Source organism: Physella acuta, unplaced genomic scaffold, assembly GCF_028476545.2.
Source record: "Physella acuta isolate Inbredline_101_S28 unplaced genomic scaffold, ASM2847654v3 ptg000063l, whole genome shotgun sequence".
Lineage (NCBI taxonomy): Eukaryota > Metazoa > Mollusca > Gastropoda > Physidae > Physella > Physella acuta.
The window spans coordinates 1,280,497-1,300,961 of record NW_026731583.1 but is presented as its reverse complement, the minus strand read 5'-3'; the positions used below and the strand labels follow the sequence as shown (position 1 = coordinate 1,300,961).

The 20,465-nt window shown below is 34.7% G+C and overlaps 1 protein-coding gene across 1 annotated transcript; it reads right to left on the bottom strand.

The window, feature by feature from the left end:
* Window positions 1–13,796: 13,796 nt before the first annotated feature.
* On the bottom strand, window positions 13,797–20,387 carry LOC131950731 (uncharacterized). Its single transcript, XM_059312946.1, has 7 exons — window positions 20,248–20,387; window positions 19,854–19,970; window positions 18,158–18,172; window positions 17,644–17,658; window positions 15,214–15,273; window positions 14,014–14,914; window positions 13,797–13,812 (listed from the first exon to the last, which is right to left on the bottom strand). Exons 2-7 carry the CDS (start codon window positions 19,957–19,959, stop codon window positions 13,797–13,799), a joined length of 1,113 nt encoding a protein of 370 aa, XP_059168929.1. The 5' UTR covers window positions 19,960–19,970; window positions 20,248–20,387.
* Between the last annotated feature and the right edge of the window lie 78 nt (window positions 20,388–20,465).

Below are 20,465 nucleotides of genomic sequence, written 5' to 3'. Positions count from 1 at the left end.
ATAGCACCACAAAATATATCATTAGCCACGTTGGATTATAGCTAAATGGCTGTTTTAATTTTGACAAAATTATTTTGCATATATTTAGAAAAATTGTTCAAAGTTTATGTTTATAAAGATTTTTTAAAAATAAAATCCATTTATTAATTTTATATTTAATAAAGGAGTTTCGGAGTTTAATAAATTCAATATGCGAATTATGTCACGCGTCTAAGAACATATGATTGGTAACGCGTTGGTGAAATCCTTCTAATACATTTCGTCAAACTTTCTTCTATCCCCGCGGCAACGCGCGGGGGACGGGTACGCTATCATACCGCCAGACCTCGGCAGTTCTTTTAGGGGTTCCAAAAATTGCCTTTTTATTTGAATTTGGTAGTGGTTTTGTAAAAAAAAGATCTACTACAACAGGTATTGCCATACATTAAATAATAACACACTTAGAAGAAACAAAATCAAATACTTGAGCCGTATTGAATAAAAAGACCAACCTTCAAACCACTTCTTTAAATAGTCTAATGGGGGTTAACATGAAGCTCATTTAAAGAGTTTTTTTACTAAGCTAATTAAAAAAGTAATTGCTTCTCTTAATTATCATTTTAAATAAGACGTACTAAGACATGAATTGGCTATAAAAAGGAATGTATTCAATATTAATAATATAAAAAAAAATTACGAATATTACGATCACTGGAAACCTCTACACATCAAGCTCCCGTTTTTTTATATACTTTTGACCTACTGGCTAGTGAAGAGCTTTTTAATTTTCAGCAAAAATAAGATCTAGTAAAAACATATAATATTCATGGGGTGGGGGGGGGGGGGGACCCGAAAGGTTTTTTTGCGGGGGAGGAAGCTTTTTTAACAATCTTTGTTAGTTCGCAATGTTTGTTTGTTTGGTTGGTTCGTTGTTTGTTTGTTTGTTTTGTGTGTTTTTTTTATTTTAATTTAATTAGATGTTCAATTAGTCAATAACAATTAATTAAACGGTTTGGAAACTAAGGGGAGATAACACAATTAAATCACAGGATAGATTACTATATTTAATAACAGAAGGGGACATAACTGGCCAGACGCTTTCATCCGACTATTGAGCTGTGGTTCACGCCTAATACAAGGCTATTAGGGGAAGATAGTATAGTTTTTAAACGATTTAAAACTGAGGGGAGGTTGCAAGATTCAGAACTATCCTTCAGCTTATCTAAATTGTTGTCACTGATGGCTGCTTTTCACGGCGCAGTAATCATCCTTTAAATATCGCGAGCTAGTGATGGTGTTTTAAAGCAAGTATTTTTTAGTCGTGTCGAATTGGTACATTAGAAATCACTAAAAGGTAGAAAATAAAATAAATATAAAAAACCTTTATGGTAACACGCTTTTAAATGCTATGAAAATGAAAATAAGTAAATAAAACGAATTTGCTTTCTTTAATAAAAACTATTTAACAAATTTGAGAGAAAAAGGCTTTTATGAAAGAAAGGAAATTATTTTTATTTTCTGGGGTTTTTTTTACGTTTAATTTTCTAGCTCCGATACTTATTATTAATATGCTAATGTGACATGTTTAGTATTCTGTATTTTTTTTCTAATCCTCTTTTTTCTTTTCAAATGGTGAGCCGGATAGAGTTTCTTCCAGGCATCTCTTCGGGGGGGGGGGGGGGGGGGGGGGGCGGGGGAGGCAAAGCCCCCCCCGAAAAATGTTTACCACCCCCCCCCCCCCCGAACGAAATGAAATTTATATAATTTATATATAAAATATATACTTATAACAGTGTTTCCCCCCCCCCGAAGAAAGTCTACAGCCCCCCCCCCCCCCCCCCGAAAATTTCAAGTGCCCCCCCGGAGAAAAAAGTCTGGAAGAAACACTGGAGCCGAAGGGGGGGGTCGATCTTTTTTTTTCTCTTGCACCTGGCAAGGGAAAAATATTTCTATACACGTCCTTAGCTGTGTCTGAAAAAACAGTTCAAAGGCCCTCACTACTGTCGTCTGCATTAAATGTAGTGAATTGAGACCAGCCACAACTCTCTGCATATGTCCTGACCTGACCCTACTGAACATAACTCTATCTGGAGTTACCTGATGTGATATGACCTCTTCTACCTAACTAAACATAACCTGACCTGAACTATCTTGGCCTTACGTGACCTGTAGCTACCTGACCTGACCCGGCCTTGCTTACCTTACCTTACCTTACCTTACCTTACCTTACCTTACCTTACCTTACCTTACCTTACCTTACCTTACCTTACCTTACCTTACCTTACCTTACCTTACCTTACCTTACCTTACCTTACCTTACCTTACCTTACCTTACCTTACCTTACCTTACCTTACCTTACCTTACCTTACCTTACCTTACCTTACCTAACCTTACCTTACCTTACCTTACCTGAACTGACCTGACCTGATCTGACCTGACCTGACCTGACCTGACCTGACCTTACCTGACCTCACCTCACCTCACCTCACCTGACCTCACCTCACCTGACCTCACCTCACCTCACCTTACCTTACCTTACCTTACCTTACCTTACCTTACCTTACCTTACCTTACCTTACCTTACCTTACCTTACCTTACCTTACCTTACCTTACCTTACCTTACCTTACCTTACCTTACCTTACCTTACCTTACCTTACCTTACCTTACCTTACCTTACCTTACCTTACCTTACCTTACCTTACCTTACCTTACCGTACCTTACCTTACCTTACTTTACCTGACCTGACCTGAACTGACCTGACCTGACCTGACCTGACCTTGCTTTACCTTACTTTACCTTACCTTACCTTACCTTACCTTACCTTACCTTACCTTACCTTACCTTACCTTACCTTACCATACCTGACCTGACCTGACCTTACCTTACATTACCTTACCTTACCTTACCTTACCTTACCTTACCTTACCTTACCTTACCTTACCTGACCTAACCTTACCTGACCTTACCTTACCTTACCTTACCTTACCTTACCTTACCTTACCTTACCTTACCTTACCTTACCTTACCTTACCTTACCTTACCTGACCTCACCTGACCTTACCTGACCTCACCTGACCTCACCTCACCTGACCTGACCTCACCTCACCTCACCTTACCTGACCTGACCTGACCTGACCTGACCTTACCTTACCTTACCTTACCTTACCTTACCTTACCTTACCTTACCTTACCTTACCTTACCTTACCTTACCTTACCTTACCTTACCTTACCTTACCTTACCTTACCTTACCTTACCTTACCTTACCTTACCTTACCTTACCATACCTGACCTGACCTGACCTGACCTGACCTTACCTTACCTTACCTTACCTTACCTGACCTGACCTCACCTGACCTCACCTGACCTCACCTGACCTCACCTGACCTCACCTTACCTCACCTTACCTCACCTTACCTCACCTCACCTAACCTTACCTTACCTTACCTTACCTTACCTTACCTTACCTGACCTGACCTGACCTGACCTGACCTGACCTTACCTTACCTTACCTTACCTTACCATACCTGACCTGATCTGACCTGACCTGACCTGACCTGACCTTACTTTACCTTACCTTACCTTACCTTACCTTACCTTACCTTACCTTACCTTACCTTACCTTACCTTACCTTACCTTACCTTACCTTACCTTACCTTACCGTACCTTACCTTACCTTACTTTACCTGACCTGACCTGAACTGACCTGACCTGACCTGACCTGACCTTGCTTTACCTTACTTTACCTTACCTTACCTTACCTTACCTTACCTTACCTTACCTTACCTTACCTTACCTTACCATACCTGACCTGACCTGACCTTACCTTACATTACCTTACCTTACCTTACCTTACCTTACCTTACCTTACCTTACCTTACCTTACCTTACCTTACCTGACCTAACCTTACCTGACCTTACCTTACCTTACCTTACCTTACCTTACCTTACCTTACCTTACCTTACCTTACCTGACCTCACCTGACCTTACCTGACCTCACCTGACCTCACCTCACCTGACCTGACCTCACCTCACCTCACCTTACCTGACCTGACCTGACCTGACCTTACCTTACCTTACCTTACCTTACCTTACCTTACCTTACCTTACCTTACCTTACCTTTCCTTACCTTACCTTACCTTACCTTACCTTACCTTACCTTACCTTACCTTACCTTACCTTACCTTACCTTACCTTACCATACCTGACCTGACCTGACCTGACCTGACCTGACCTGACCTTACCTTACCTTACCTTACCTTACCTTACCTGACCTGACCTCACCTGACCTCACCTGACCTCACCTGACCTCACCTGACCTCACCTTACCTCACCTTACCTCACCTTACCTCACCTCACCTCACCTCACCTTACCTTACCTTACCTTACCTTACCTGACCTGACCTGACCTGACCTGACCTGACCTTACCTTACCTTACCTTACCTTACCATACCTGACCTGATCTGACCTGACCTGACCTGACCTGACCTTACTTTACCTTACCTTACCTTACCTTACCTTACCTTACCTTACCTTACCTTACCTGACCTGACCTGACCTGACCTGACCTTACCTTACCTTACCTTACCTTACCTCACCTTACCTTACCTGACCTGACCTGACCTGACCTGACCTGACCTGACCTTACCTTACCTTACCTTACCTTACCTTACCTTACCTTGCCTTACCTTACCTTACCTTACCTTACCATACCTGACCTGACCTGACCTGACCTGATCTGACCTGACCTGACCTGACTTGACCTGACCTGACCTGACCTGACCTGACCTGACCTGACCTGACCTTACCTCACCTGACCTTACCTCACCTCACCTCACCTGACATGACCTGACCTGACCTTACCTTACCTTACCTTACCTTACCTTACCTTACCTTACCTTACCTTACCTTACCTTACCTTACCTTACCTTACCTTACCTTACCTGACCTTACCTTACCTTACCTTACCTTACCTTACCTTACCTTCCCATGCTTGCCTTACCTTAATTTAACAATCTCATTATATACCTTAAACTAAAAGGAATTGTTATGCTGTTTCCATCTTTTTATTCTTCATTTTTAGATACAATACTTCAAAAGTGGCCAGGTCTTGGAGCTGGACTCTATAATGTTCAATATAAGGCAAGAATTGAAGGTAAAATCTGATACCTACAGCCTATTGTCCGTCAGGTCACAAAAAGTGTCAAATTAGATTACGCTTATGTCGGGTAATAAACATATTTGCTTTTTATGGATTACACAATTTAAATTATGTTTATTCATGGTTATAAAACAAAAACATTTTATATACAGCGTTTTTTAATATAGTACTGAATATTGTTTTATTTATACTTTTTCTTATTATATAATTATATGTCTAAACTAAAGGTTAAGACAACTTGATGTTCATTGTATTACATTACGCACCTTAGTAGATCATGTCGAGATCAAAACAATCTTCAGTAGAATACAAAATGATTCACTTCTAAAATTTACCCAATGGGCCTAAGTGCTGCACTAAATAATAAGATTGTTGTCAAAACGAGTGTTTATTGTAATGTTCAAGTTCATTTAGTAGACTCTGTTATCAACTTTACTGAGCCGTTAGTAACTAGCTCAAGTATGCAAATACATTTTATTGTTTTGGTACTTTTTAGTAAGACTAAGTATTAGCAAATATTAGAACATGTTTTTATTTATCAATGTATTAAGTCTAGTATGCACTTAAATAATGATTATATAGTGTGATGAACAAACTTTTATTTAAATGACACTTATCTAAGAATAGAGTTAGTGAATGTATTAACTTTTAAAAGCATAATAGTAGTAATTTTTTATGTATCAATTACAATTATGGCAAGACAATATTTCAAATAAGAAATTTGTATTTGTGAAAATAATACATTTAAATAATAATACATTTTTATTGGTAATATTTTACATTGCATTACTAATTAAAATTTAACTTTTTAGGAATTGCTACATATTTTAGTAAAAATATATATTGACAAATAATTTAATTTATATGCGCTTTCTATATTGTGTTGAAAATTTAGAGTATAGTTTATGAGCATCTTTTTTTCAATTATAATCTATATTTTAGAAATATACTTATAACAAAATATATTAATTATTGTGTTTCTGAGCTAAGAGGAAACCAAAATATTATTTTTAAATTTTTTGTCATTACAGGTGCTAATGCCTTTCAGTTTGGTAAATATGAAATTTTTAAACACTAAATACTATTTAATAAACATGACTTAAAATGGGTCGGTAGAATCATTCAATTGTCAAGATAAAATTGTATCCAATGATTTTTGTCCCGAAACATTTTTTTCCGAACTCTTTAAATAATAAATAACAGTTAATGTACATTTAACAAGTGTGTAATTATTTACTTACCAAAAACATATTTGTATTATTTCTACTGTTTTGCATTAGACATCTTGTTTCATCTCCCATGTAAACAAAAACAGTTCTTTAAGATGTTTTATAAACTCAAAAACTGAAAGTGGTGCTTTAAAGTTTGTATATTCTATTTTTTAAAACTCTTGACTATTATGTTACGAATTGTCTTTTAAGAAATCACGAATGTACATATTACGAATAATATCATGTTCATGATTCTTTACATGTTATTTTTAGAAATGGATGGGTACGAAAAAGTAGAATCGGGTAAGTTTTTATACTATACTATTATAAAATTGCAACCCGATCCTTAAAATTTATTATAATGAATATATATATATATATATATATATATATATATATATATATATATATATATATATATATATATATATATATATATATATATATATATATATATATATATATATATATATATATATATATATATATATATATATATGACAGATTTTAAAATTTTTCCTAGATACGAGCGTTTTTTTTCAGGCATCCATGGACATATTAATGATTTAAAGAAATACATCTATATATATAATATATATATATATATATATATATATATATATATATATATATATATATATATATATATATATATATATATATATATATATATATATATATATATATATATATATATATATAAAACATTTATATATAATATTTTAATGTAAAGATAAAAAATATGTTTGTTAAATATTGATAATAGAATAACACTATTTCTTTACTTTCCTTTACAGATAGTGATTCAGAGGTAGGCCCTATCATTTATATATTTTTTAGACACGAATCTATTGAATACAATTATTATTTTGTATCATTTTTATATTTGTACAATTACTTAATATTACATTTGTAATGTTTTTAATAATAAACCCTAACCACTTTGTAAAATAAAAATTTGTTTAGTAGATCTTTATTAATTTTTCTCTTTCTTTTCTATTTCCAGAAAGTGACACAGATGATAATTATGGTATGTATTTAGCTTTTTGTTTGTTAGGCACTTTTGTTTTTAAGCCATAAACAAAAAAAACGTGCCTCAATGGCAATGTTTTTCTCAAAACACATCATAAATGTATGCCTAAATCATTTAGTCTTTCCGAAAAACAAATATTATATACTACGATTGCTGATTAAATAAGCACAATAAAAAACATTCATTTTTTACATATATTTAGTAACAGTTTACTTGGAGAAGAAAAACAATCTAAAAGTATTTACATTATAGAACAAACAAAAACAAATAAAAAACTGCATCATAGGCATTAGGCCATTTCAAAGAAAAATATCATCACAAAATAAAAGATCAACCTTTTAGCAATTATTTTGACAAGCGATTTTAATTGAACTTGTTATAATTGAAGTACGTCATTTAAAAAAAGGTATATATATATATATATATATATATATATATATATATATATATATATATATATATATATATATATATATATATATATATATATATATATATATAAACTTTTTATATTTTTTAATTTTTCAATATAGTGCAGCACGAGGTGGTAGAATGTGGACCTGGTGAGACTGAGGCAAATTTTCCCACATTCTGGAAATCGTGTGGCAAAAACCCCAACCACACAGGTTTTATCCCTATTGAAGATTTTTACCCCGACCACGTTACCGTAACAGACAACATCAAAGAGATGTACACGATGATAAAACTTGTTGCCGATCTCACAGTGAAGGTAGCTGTAAAGTACACTAGACATGAGAGGCCAGACGGTAGTAGAAATACAAATATTTCCTACCCGTGCGCCGGTTTGGGTTACAAAAATATCTTGAGAACTGGGACGGAGATGATAGTTGGTGTTTCTAAATATCAAGATGAAGAAGGTAACACATGTCAGTGTAAGAGGTGTAAGAAATCAGACACTCCACAAACCACCTGGTGGAGTGTGGGTGTGATGACAGCCACCCACGTGGTGTTTGACGACAGCGAGACTGAGAGTGCCACATGCAGGCTGTTCTTTGACCAGGCGGACAGTCCAGTTGTGACGTTAGAAGGCTGGAGAATGTGGGACATGAGCATCAAGGGAGACACCTGCAGATTTTCTTGTGCCTCACATGACATGGCATTGTACGAGAAAGTCCAGAAAATGTACAACAGTTACCTGTATTGTCCACACACGTTTGAAGAAAGCGTGTCCTTCATAGTGTCCCATCCACACGGCTGCTCTAAGCAAGTCTCCGTAGGAAAATACAAACAAAAACATATTAAGCATTTACAACAGTGGTACAACGCAACAAAATACAGCTATGATTTAAGTACATGTCCAGTAAGTAGCGGGGCTTATGTATTCACTAGTGAACACTTGCTTGTGCCTCACGTACACAGTGGATGTAAAAATGGCGTTAATCGTAGTGGGGAAGGATTTCAGGAGAAATAGTGTCATTAATATAATTTAATAGCCAATAATTGTCTATTCTTATTAACTAAAAATCAGTTATTAGTCTTAACCATAGCGCAAAGGTGACAATTACGTTTTAAAATGAAATATACTGTTACAAATTTCGAGGAAAAAAACATATACTGTATCATTCATTATTATTATTATTATTTTTATTACCTAGTCATCAGGTATGCTATCTAAATTTCCATTAAACATTTAATTTTTTAGTAATATTATAAATGTTTTAAACATTTTAATGTTTAAAATATGGGGATAGTTTTTTCCTATTCAATTATGCTTTTTCTTCTTTTTTTAGCTATTAAAAATCATAAATACAAATTATTAATCCGAAAATATACTTCATGATTTATTATCAAAATTATTTATTTACATTTTTTTACAAAATAATATTAATTCTGATATATGATTTCTTTAATTCACTATTTAACTTTTTAAAATTCAATTTTAAATTCTTACATTTTTAAAGAATACAATTTGGTGCGACGTTTTGAGTTATTCACAATGACAAACATCTGAATAGCACACTCTTTTGTTATCATTTCCATAAACCTATTTTTCATTTTAAATAATGTATCTTAGTCCTTCTATTTTTATGTATCTGGAAGTTGTTAAGAAAATGTAATTAAAAACATTTTTTTTAAATTTTTTTATTTAAACGTTGTATTAAAGGCACATTAGATCAAGACATTAAATTTTATTTAAAAAATGTTTAAAACATCAAAACAACAATATCAATGATTGGGAAAAAATACTTTAAATGTATGGATAGAAGATCTTAATGACACTTTTCCAGACAAAATATCAATGAGCTATTCACAAATACTCTGATGAGCCAAAAAAAAAAAAAAAAAAGCCCACTCCACAGTTATAACGTCCCTTTAACAGGATTTAAACTGTTTACTTTTAAACTGGCCTACATTCTTTAGAACGCAACACGTTGAAATAAAAGCGATACATGATTTGAAATAGGCTCACGGCACTCGCTCTTATTAATCTATATATATATAAAGCAATGTATGTGTGTCTGTGTGTGTGTGTCTTTTATGCATTACCACACCACTTATAACATCGCCGTGAAACTTTGGGAAGTTGTTGAGAATATTCCTGGGGAGGTTTCTGCGAAAAAAAAAAATCAAATTCGCAGGGGTGGCGACCCGGCAGGGCGCGATTTGTTTTTCTCTATATACGTTATATAAAAATAAAAGTCGATTTTGGTTTGACACCATTCATGTAATCGCTAATAAACTTTGGTGAGTTCATTAGAACACTTTAAGGACGGGTTCTGTAAAAAAATCATTTTTAATTTCACAAGGGCGGCGCCACGGGAGGGTGCGATTTTTCTTTATATACCGTATATAAAAATAATAAAAGTGAATTGCCGTGACACCGTTTACACGATCGCCATGAAACTTTGGAAATATGTTGAAAATATTTATGGAAAAGTTTCTGCGCTAAAATCATTTTCAAATTCGCAGGGGTAGCGCCCCGGCAGGGCGCGATTTGTTTTGTCTCTATATACGGTTTATAAAAATAAATGTCTATTTCGGTTTCACACTGTCATCCGTGTACCATGAAACTTTGGGGAGATGTTTAGATCACTCAATGGTAGGGTTCTGCAAAAAAATTATGTTTTAATATTGCAAGGGCGGTGCCCCCGGGGGAGCGATTTGTTTCTCTATACACCGTATATAAAAAATAAAACTCGGATGCGGTTCATCCGAGTGCGTTGAAACTTTAAGGAGTAGATGAGAATACTCCCGAGAATATTTCTGCGAAAAAGAAAACTAAAGTTTCTTATGGGCGGCGCCATGTAGGGTACAACTTTCGTCAATAAACGGTTTGGCGCCCAGAGTTTTAGAGCGACTATGTTGGCACTTGGCATCCGTTAATCGAGCGTCCGGCATAGCGAGTAAGGGATACTACTATATTCAGCAGTAAAACTAAAACAGGCTTCTAAAAATAACTTTGTAACGCGAGGAAATCCTGTACAGTTTCGTAACCTTGCGAAAGATGAAAAAATAACTTTTTGAATATGAGGAGCCTACTGCAATAAGCATCTATTAATAGACGATCCAGTCCGAAATTGAGATCGAGCATCTAATAATAGACCATTAGTAACGCTAGCATATTGCATCAGTCAAACTGATGTTTAAAACACGTCAAATAAAAATCTTGTTCATTTGTGTCACTTTAGTGAATGACAAAATCTGCATCATTGTTTACAGGATGCTATTTTGGCACGCTGGGTTATCCTATGAGCACGATGGCGCCTGTTAGTTTTAAGGAGCCAGGGGCCGTACGCTGCGCCTCTGCGGTAGTGTAATCGGGGGGTGGGGGCTCCTGAGAGCGCCCCTCTACGTCCCTGACATATGGGTGGTCACCGAAGTGTGTTCTACCTCATTATTTCGGTGAGTGATTAATATACACTCAAGGTTTTCATGCGGTAGTGTAGGAAAACTCGTGTCCCGATAATTTTTATCCAAGCGCAGGCATTGTTAACATTTAAATAACAGTTTTAGAAAACAAGGTAACGCGTCTAAGAACATATGATTGGTAATGCATTGGTGATATCCTTCTAATATATTTCGACAGACGGGTACGCTAGTAAAATATAAATTGTAATCATGCAAATGTATACAACTTAGTTAATTGTTTCGAAATATATTTCATAACAGCGTAATCTTCTATACATATATATAATTCTCTTCTTCGATACCATAGAAAACACCAGGCTGTAAGCGTGCCTAGCAGCCCCCTGTCTTTCTCTCTAGGCATATCCCTACCACCCCCATCCCCACATGGTCTGGTGAGCTGTGGTTCACGCTAAATGTTTACTCTCGTAGAAACGTCAAGATTTTTCAGATAGTATACTTTAAGCAGCAGTTCCGCTTGGCATCACCTGTACATTTTAACAAAATGGTAAACCGCTTTTAGAAAATATCGGTGTATGTAAATAAATATGTATTTGAGAAACACGAACGATTTGTCTTCTTTTATATCTACCCCAACTCTTTGCACACATAGACTGACATACTTGCAATCACAATTATTAACACACATATACAGAAAGACATTTGTTGAAGGAAATTAAATTAAGTAAATATGTATACAGCTATTAAACATTATTAACATATACAAACACTAAAGCACTCCCACCGTGACATACATTCTCAAAAAATGCACGTCAAACATACACAAACAAACACTTTTACACACAATCACACACATAATTACTTAAGAGACACACGTCATCGAAATTTTTTATCGATGGAATTTCCATTTTACAACCTGACAAGGATGTTAGCTCAAGCTATAAATAGTTGTGACATTAATAAGGATCAAGAGCGCCTGGTATTAACACAGATAAAAAGACCTAAATACCATGTGGGTTTATAAATGACAAGCAACACTGTTTTACATACGGCATAGGCTTCAGCGCAGGTGCGGTTTTGTGTATACTTACGAAGCCGATTGTAACAATAAGCATAAGTGAAATACAGATAGATATAAACAGACATTATACATGCAAAAACACAAACTACATACTAAACGTTGAAAAAGTTTTTAAAGAATAGCATACAATATAAGACTGCTAACGCGAAAGTCTCGAGTTCAATTCCAGGGGAGTCCCTAAGTCTTACCACTCTGATGTGTTCGTGACTCAGGTAAATAAAGGCGATTGGACATTGTTCTATATATACTGTTTCTCCATCTGCAGAAGATTAACTCTATTTCACCTACCCAACTGATAGTAAGGTCTGAAAGGATAATTTAGAAAAAAACTAACGATAATTTGAAACAAACAATAGTGTAAATAATTATTATAAAAGTTAATTGTATTACGAATTAAATAATGTTTCCTTTCCTAGTCGTTGAGTGTTTATAAAATTAAGTTGATAAAATGATGTTTGGTTTGAAATAATCTCTACTCCTTAAACATGTTAAATGTACAATGATCATAAAATAATAGCGAGTGTGAGGGAGTGAGGGGTCTTGCACACTCAGGTATACGATACACCAACAAACTCGTAAGGGTCAGGTATACCAATCAAGTTTAATCTCATCTATTTCGCTTCACATCGATCTTAGCCTTCTTGCTCCAACCTGTAACTGTCCTCCCTAAATTATACCTACACTACTCCTTTCTCCCGCTCACAACATACCCGCTGCCACTCGACCAGTCGCTTCCCTTGCACCCTCGTTCATTCCTTACAATAACATAGGGGTCGACCATAAATGACGTCACGTTTATTTGGTCATTTTTTTTACCCCCTTTTCCCCCTACGTCACACATGGTCACAAAACGTCAGACCCTCCCCTAAAATGACGTCACACTCCATCTCCCCCTCCCCTAATTTACAACTTACCCAATGTTTTAAATGTTCTGTATTTTCATCCCTTTCAAAATTGATGTATTTACATTTATTGCGGACGTGAATACATGTTACTTATCTGTATTTCCACAATAGGTTTTTTAATATATATAGAAGGCTTAAAATTAATATTTAATACACAAGGTGGAAATTAGTAAATATATTATGCAAGCTTAATTCAAAGCCATCTTAATGAATAAACTGTTTAAAAAATTGTACATTGCAAATCTTAAAATAAAGAGAAATCACAAGAAAATTAAATGGTGAATAATTAATTGGCAAATTTTATGTCTTATTTTTTATTTTTTATATTTGTTCCGTAAAAAACAATACCTCAGTTTTGTGTACCTGTCAAGATACACGAAACCGATTTTAAAAATAATTGTTGTATTGTATAGTATGGGGTGGTGATGTAAGCTCAGAGCGGTTCATTTAGTAAAATTCCTAATAAAACCTGCACTCATGCATGATGTACAATTATTTGATGTGTATGACGAATGTCCAATTTAGCGGGTAATAACACATATGTTAGTGAAAGAAAATTATGAGATAAATTATTAGGAACTGTATTTTTTTTTATATGTGCACACATCTATTGATTGCAAATTACATTTTTTTTAATTTAATTCAGTTTATGTAGTATGCAATTACCTATGTAGGCTACTAATATTTCTAAAGCTGCGAGATATTATTAATATCTAGATATCTTAGGTGAAGGCGGGGGCGGGGGGAAGGGGGGGGAAGGGGGAGGGGGGGAGTGCTATGAAATTTTAACTGGTGTAAGTCTGAGTACTTTTCTTGAAATCCTTCCCCACTGTAATTGATGCCATTTCTACATCCACTGTGTACGTGAGGTACCAGCAGGTTTTCACTAGTGAATACATAAGCCCCGCTACTTCCTGGACATGTACTTAAATCATAGCTGTATTTTGTTGCGTTGTAATTCAGACGCAAATGCTTGATATGTTTTCGTTTGTATTTTCCTACAGAGACGTGTTTTGAGCAGCCATGTGGATGTGACACTATAAACGACACGCCTTCTTCAAACTTATTGGGATAGAACAAAAAACTTTTGAAGATGCGTTGGACTTTCTCGTACAATTCCATGTCATGTGAGGCACACAAAAATCTGCAGGTGTCTCCCTTGATGCTCATGTCCCACATTCTCCAGCCATCTAACGTCACAACTGGACTGTCCGCCTGGTCAAAGAACAGCCTGCATGTGGCACTCTCAGCCTCGCTGTCGTCAAACACCACGTGGGTGGCTGTCATCACACCCACACTCCACCAGGTGGTTTGAGGATTATCTGAATCCTTACACCCCTTACACTGACAAGTTTTCTTGTCCTCATCTTGAAATTTCGACACACCAACTATAGTTCCTGTCCCTGTTCTCAGACAATTTGTCCCTCTTAGATTAGAACACGGATATTCATGAACTGATCCTTCTACACACTTAGGTCTTGCTGTGCTTGTGTACGTTACAGCTATCCTTACTGTAAGATCAGCGGCTATCTGAATGATGTTGTACAACTCCTCCACTTTTTTTGTTATTTTTATATGTCGAACATTAAAATCATGGATTGGAATAAATCCCGCATGGTCTGGATTTTTCTGACACGTTTTGAAATGTGTGAATAAATTTTCTTCTGTTTCAAAAGGACGACACACTTGAACTTCGTGTTGAAGTGAGTCTGTGGAGAAAAACCCATTAAGAATAGGATTAACGTAATTGTGAAATGATTAATGTAGAACTTTATTACTTACTGACACTTGTTTGGTTCCTAGAATAATGGATGCTATATATATTTATTGTGGTATACAATCCACAGTGCTTATTAAGCAATGTATTTTAGGTTTTCTTTCGTATGGTTATTAGGGAAATGCAGTTATTTTTATCGATAGTTCAGTAACTTGTCATTTTTGTATTAATTTTTTTGTTTTAGTTTAACATCTATTTTAACCTATTTTAAAAGTAAACCTAAATATTTACCAATTATGCTTTTCCATTCTCCAGTGTTGAAATCTGAATACATTAAATGTGTATTTAGGCCTGTTTGTAAAACAAAAAGAGGAAGTAAGACTTAGGTTAATATAGCTGTTTGAATTTAATATTCTAGAAACCATTAATCATTAATTGACACTCAGCAATTTTTTCAAAAAAAAAAACTTTTGCTTTCATAACAAACACGCAGAGGCGTAGCGACCCTTCTCGGCGCCCGGGGACAAACTTTCGATTTGCACACCCCCCCACCCCTCGCACCCCCCTCTCTAACTTTCAATTTGTTTTTCCAACCCATTTTGCCCCCCCCCCCCCAAGGTCGGCGCTTGGGAACATATGTCCCCGCCGCAGCCCCCCTCGCTACGCTACGGCAAACACAACACCCTGCATTCAAAACGCGATAAGCTGCACAATCACCAATTGCTAAAGCCTCACATGTTTAGTAAAATGCACTTTTATTGAAAAAAATATATTTTCCGCAAAACAGAATACCAAAGATTAATATAATTAATATGAATTAAACTAACTTGACATTTGACCGAGGGTATGAATATTTTAAATTTCAATAAAGTGTTTAGATTGTCCTGATAAGTGTAGCGTTGTAAAAAGAAGAAAGTCACTAAAAATTATTTTCTAGTAAAGAATAAGGAAAAGAAAAAAGAATTGTAAAACGTTATGTTAAACTAACAGCCACGCCAAACACGTACGATAAATACAAACACATACATCCGTTGTATATAATAAAATATATAGTTATTTAAAATTATTTAAATCATACGCACGCGCACACACGCCACCGCACACTCACGTTGTAATTACACACACTCACAAACGGGTCTACGACAAATTACCGTAAGACTATTGCACGAAGGCCGATTACTCGAATGGACACTTGCCCGAATGCGACAAATGCCCGAATGGGGCAAATGCCGAATGGACACTTGCCCAAATGCTGTTTGCCCGAAGGCCGATTACCCGAATGGACACTTGCCCGAATGCGACAAATGCCCGAATGGGGCAAATGCCGAATGGACACTTGCCCAAATGCTGTTTGCTCGAAGGCCGATTTCCCGAATAGACACTTGCCTGAATGCGACAAATCCCCGAATGGACACTTGCCCGAAGGCCGTTTCATATATGAAATAAGACAAAACTACCATTTTCGCTTATCTAAGGATTTCAAAATGCATTTTACTTTCTTTATTAAGTAATGCTTTAATTAATTTTTCTAAACAAGGTGCATAAAACGAAGATCAAACATATTTGAGAAAGTTCAGTTTTTAAATTCGCAACCTAGACTGCGGCTCGTTCTTTTGTGAAATTATCACTACACAAGTTAAGCATAACAAGATAGATCAAACACAAGCCCTCTGTTCAATGTTGCGAGACGCCGCACCGCCTACACCGCGTCATAAGCTCTATATAACTACCGCAACACGTCGGCTAAATAGAGTGTTCAAAACATTCATCAAAAGAATGTTAAGACACCGCCGCCAACATCACCTTTTATTTATTAAAAATGAAATATTTTTTTTAAAAATATCAAAACATTCATCTCTTTCCACTCCTCTCCTCTTTACTCTAAATGAAGAAAATGTGGGAGGGCGTGGTTGATGTGTAGAGCGTTTGACTGCTAGCACAAAGAACTTGAGTCCGGATATCGATTGGACTTGTGACTGTAGGACGTCACTGAGTCTACCCAGTTCTGATGTGTACCTTATTTACGTTAGGGAAAACAATATTTTTGACCACATCGTGACCTCATATGCTGAGGTAAAGAAACATTTGAACTCTACTTCATCTGCCCAAAAGAATAATTCGATCTAAAAAGAAATTTTAACTTTTATTTTAATACTGAATCTCGACCATTATGGTGTATGTGTGTTTTTAAAAAAAGATGATAATACTCACGACGAAAAGGCAGAGGACCTGTAATGAAACAAGGATGTACCTTTAGCATGCTATTCTCTCATAATAATCAATCATAAATCATGACCTATGAATTCAGAAAGAACCTGAGTGTGCTGTAAACAGTACTATTTTCCTGTGTATTTTGAACAGAAGCTCTGAGTACCACGTATAACATGTAAACGATTTTAAACCAAACTTACCACTACTCAAATTTTTTATATTAAAAGAAAGTTTATTATGATATTTACAACTTGGTAATGGGAATTTAAATAAAAAATCTTAAAATTTATATATAATTAATAATGCAACATTGACTTATAAAATCGGTTTGTAAATTTTTTTAGGCTAGCAGATAATGGACACTGTACACAATGATTAAAAATTTTAGTTTTAAATTACTTTGGATATAATGTTAAAAAAGATGGAAAAAAATATGTTTGTACGTAATACTGAATACTGATCTACTTTAAAGTTAAATGTGCATTTATAAGTAAATATAATAGTACTTACGAATAGATTGAGCACCTACAATATAAAGGAAATACACTTTGAACTAATTTGTCTAAATCAATTATATGCTTGTGTTTGTTTGATTTAGCTGAATCTAAAAACTTAAATCCATTCGCTTTTTTTTTTCTCCATTTTATGCATAGACTTTGTGGTTTATAAGTTTTAAATGTAATTTTCCCTTGATGGTTAAAATTGTAGTTACATATAATGCATTATAACAATTCATAATTGAAAGTTTGAAAAGAAATGCTGATAAAAATGTAATACTTACGAGATGCTGAAACAAAGTAATTAATTAATTAATTAATAAGCAATTATTTTAAGCCTAAGTTTGTACAAACATTTTAGGCTCGCAGATAATGGGCAGTGTACACGGTGATTAAATAATTTTGTTTTAAACTACTTTGGATATAATTTTAAAAGAGATGGAAAAAAATAGTTTCGTACGCAATTCTGAATACTGATCTACTTTAAAGTTAAATGTGTATTTATAAGTAAATATAATAATACTTACGAATAGATGGAGCACCTACAATATAAAGGATACACACTTAGAACTTATTTTCTTGTTTCAAATTAATACATAAGCACTGCGCAAAAACGGTTCTTAAGCGATAGTATATTGTATAAGTTTGAGATAGTAAGAGGCTCTACAATTTAGTTTTGCTAATTAATTTAAGAATTTACATATTAAGTTTATTAAGGCTTAGATGGGCGATATTGCACTGATGGTGTCGGTTTTAGTAATATTATTAGCAACATTAAAAACACACATTGTTGGACAATCGCTTTTAAACGCAAACAAACACGAACAAGCATAAGAATAAGAATGCACATTGATATGTAATACACATAAGACAATTATTAAGGCAGAAATAATAATAAGTTTACCGGACACAACCCCATATGGACCAAAATAGCCACTAGTATCCGATTTTATAACGTGATATTTTGTACCTAAAAAGAAAAAAATTACGATTAATGATATATGATTTTCCATTTATACTAGACATTCTTAAAGATCATTAGAATATTTTCGAGCTAGGTTCCATATGTTTATTTCGAATTTTAGCAAATTCTATATGAAATTAAAATAAAATTCGAAGGTAGCTGTTTAGAAATATATTTCAGATATTGAGTTCACACTATTAAGTGTTGTTGAACAATGAAGAGGGGACATAGATTCAATGATGATTAAATGTAAAATGTTTCCGAAGAGCGTAGGATTGTATAAAAATATAGGCACCAATTATTACTATTTCCTTATCTATTAATAAATAAGAACAAACGTTTATGGTAAATTCTAAAATGTTAACTTAATACTCCTGCTTGAATAAAAAGAATTATTACATAATTTTATAATGAAGCATAAAACAGTTTTTTAAATGTATACGAACATTTATACAATAATACAGCCACTATCTTGAGAGGGGGAGGGGGGGGGGGGGTTATCGGCTGAGGTGTGACGTCATTTGGGGGGGGGGGTCTGGTTTTTTGTGACGATGTGTGACGGTGGGAGGGGGGAGGTAAAAAAATGCGTGACGTCATTTATGGATGACCCCCAAGCAATTACAGTAAGAGTGTTAGTAATAGTGGTTATAGCGATTGTGATTCCACAAGTGGGCGTGGCAAACCCTATGTAGGGAAGGGTAAGGGGCCTATGACTAGAGAAACGACAGCTGGTATTAACACTGCTAGCTCTAATAGTGCTAATACTAATGTAACAGGACTAGATGAGCATGTAATTGACAGTGGTCCTGCTACTATTTAGTTATTATTGAGGCATTTAGTCTACTTCAAATTTCAACCAATAACAAGAACAGCGTTGTTGACATTTTTTGCTACTTTGATAGCTATGTGCCTAAACCCTAGGCCTTCAATAAAAAGCTACTGGTCTCTAAAAGAAGCCCAACATTCCACACGTTTGTATGGGCAAGAACCGCAAGATAAGATTTAGCCTTTTCTAAACAACCTGGTGGCATCAATCCAAAATGCATTTTACCCCGGTCTAAATGTATCTGTTGATGAAATGGTCATTGGATATAAAGGAAGTTGGCAGAACAAACAGTCCAATGTCAAAAAGCATTCGAAATATATATATATATATATATATATATATATATATATATATATATATATATATATATATATATGCCTAAACATATTAACATACTGTTATTAAAAATATATCTGTGTATAGTTTACTTTACCCGATTGTGTAGCGTTGTTATCTTCATTTAAACATTTTCCTCTTGATGTCGAAGACTCTTCGATAATATCGCATGACTCGTCTTTAGTATGTTCCAGATCTTCCATTTTTGGTATTTCTTTCAGGGATGTAAGTTAAGTTAGATTATATACTAAAACGTATCATTACACAGATAATAATATAATAATTATAAAATCTTTCCTTTTCTTAACCCCCTGCTAATACTAAACAATACAGAGCTTTACAATATAGCTAATTTAACATCACAATTATAACTGTAAAATTTATATTTGAATCAAAACCATTTTTTACATTTTTAATTTGTTATTAAAAGTAACAAAATCAATTTCTATCATGTTTAATGATTTAAATTAGTGAATAAACAAATAACTTACTAGTAAAGGTACTTTATCGAAAGGTTCCCCCTATTCCTACTAAAGCTTCCGTCTTCAGCGACTTCAACAGCCGAATGATTCACGACACTGGTGTGTAGAAACTTTAGACCTGGTTCCGCTTGGCATCACCTTTACATTTGTAAAAACTAGGTGACCTACAATTATAATCTCTGAGTGTATGTGGATGAATAAGTGTTGGCGGGACATGAATGTATGGC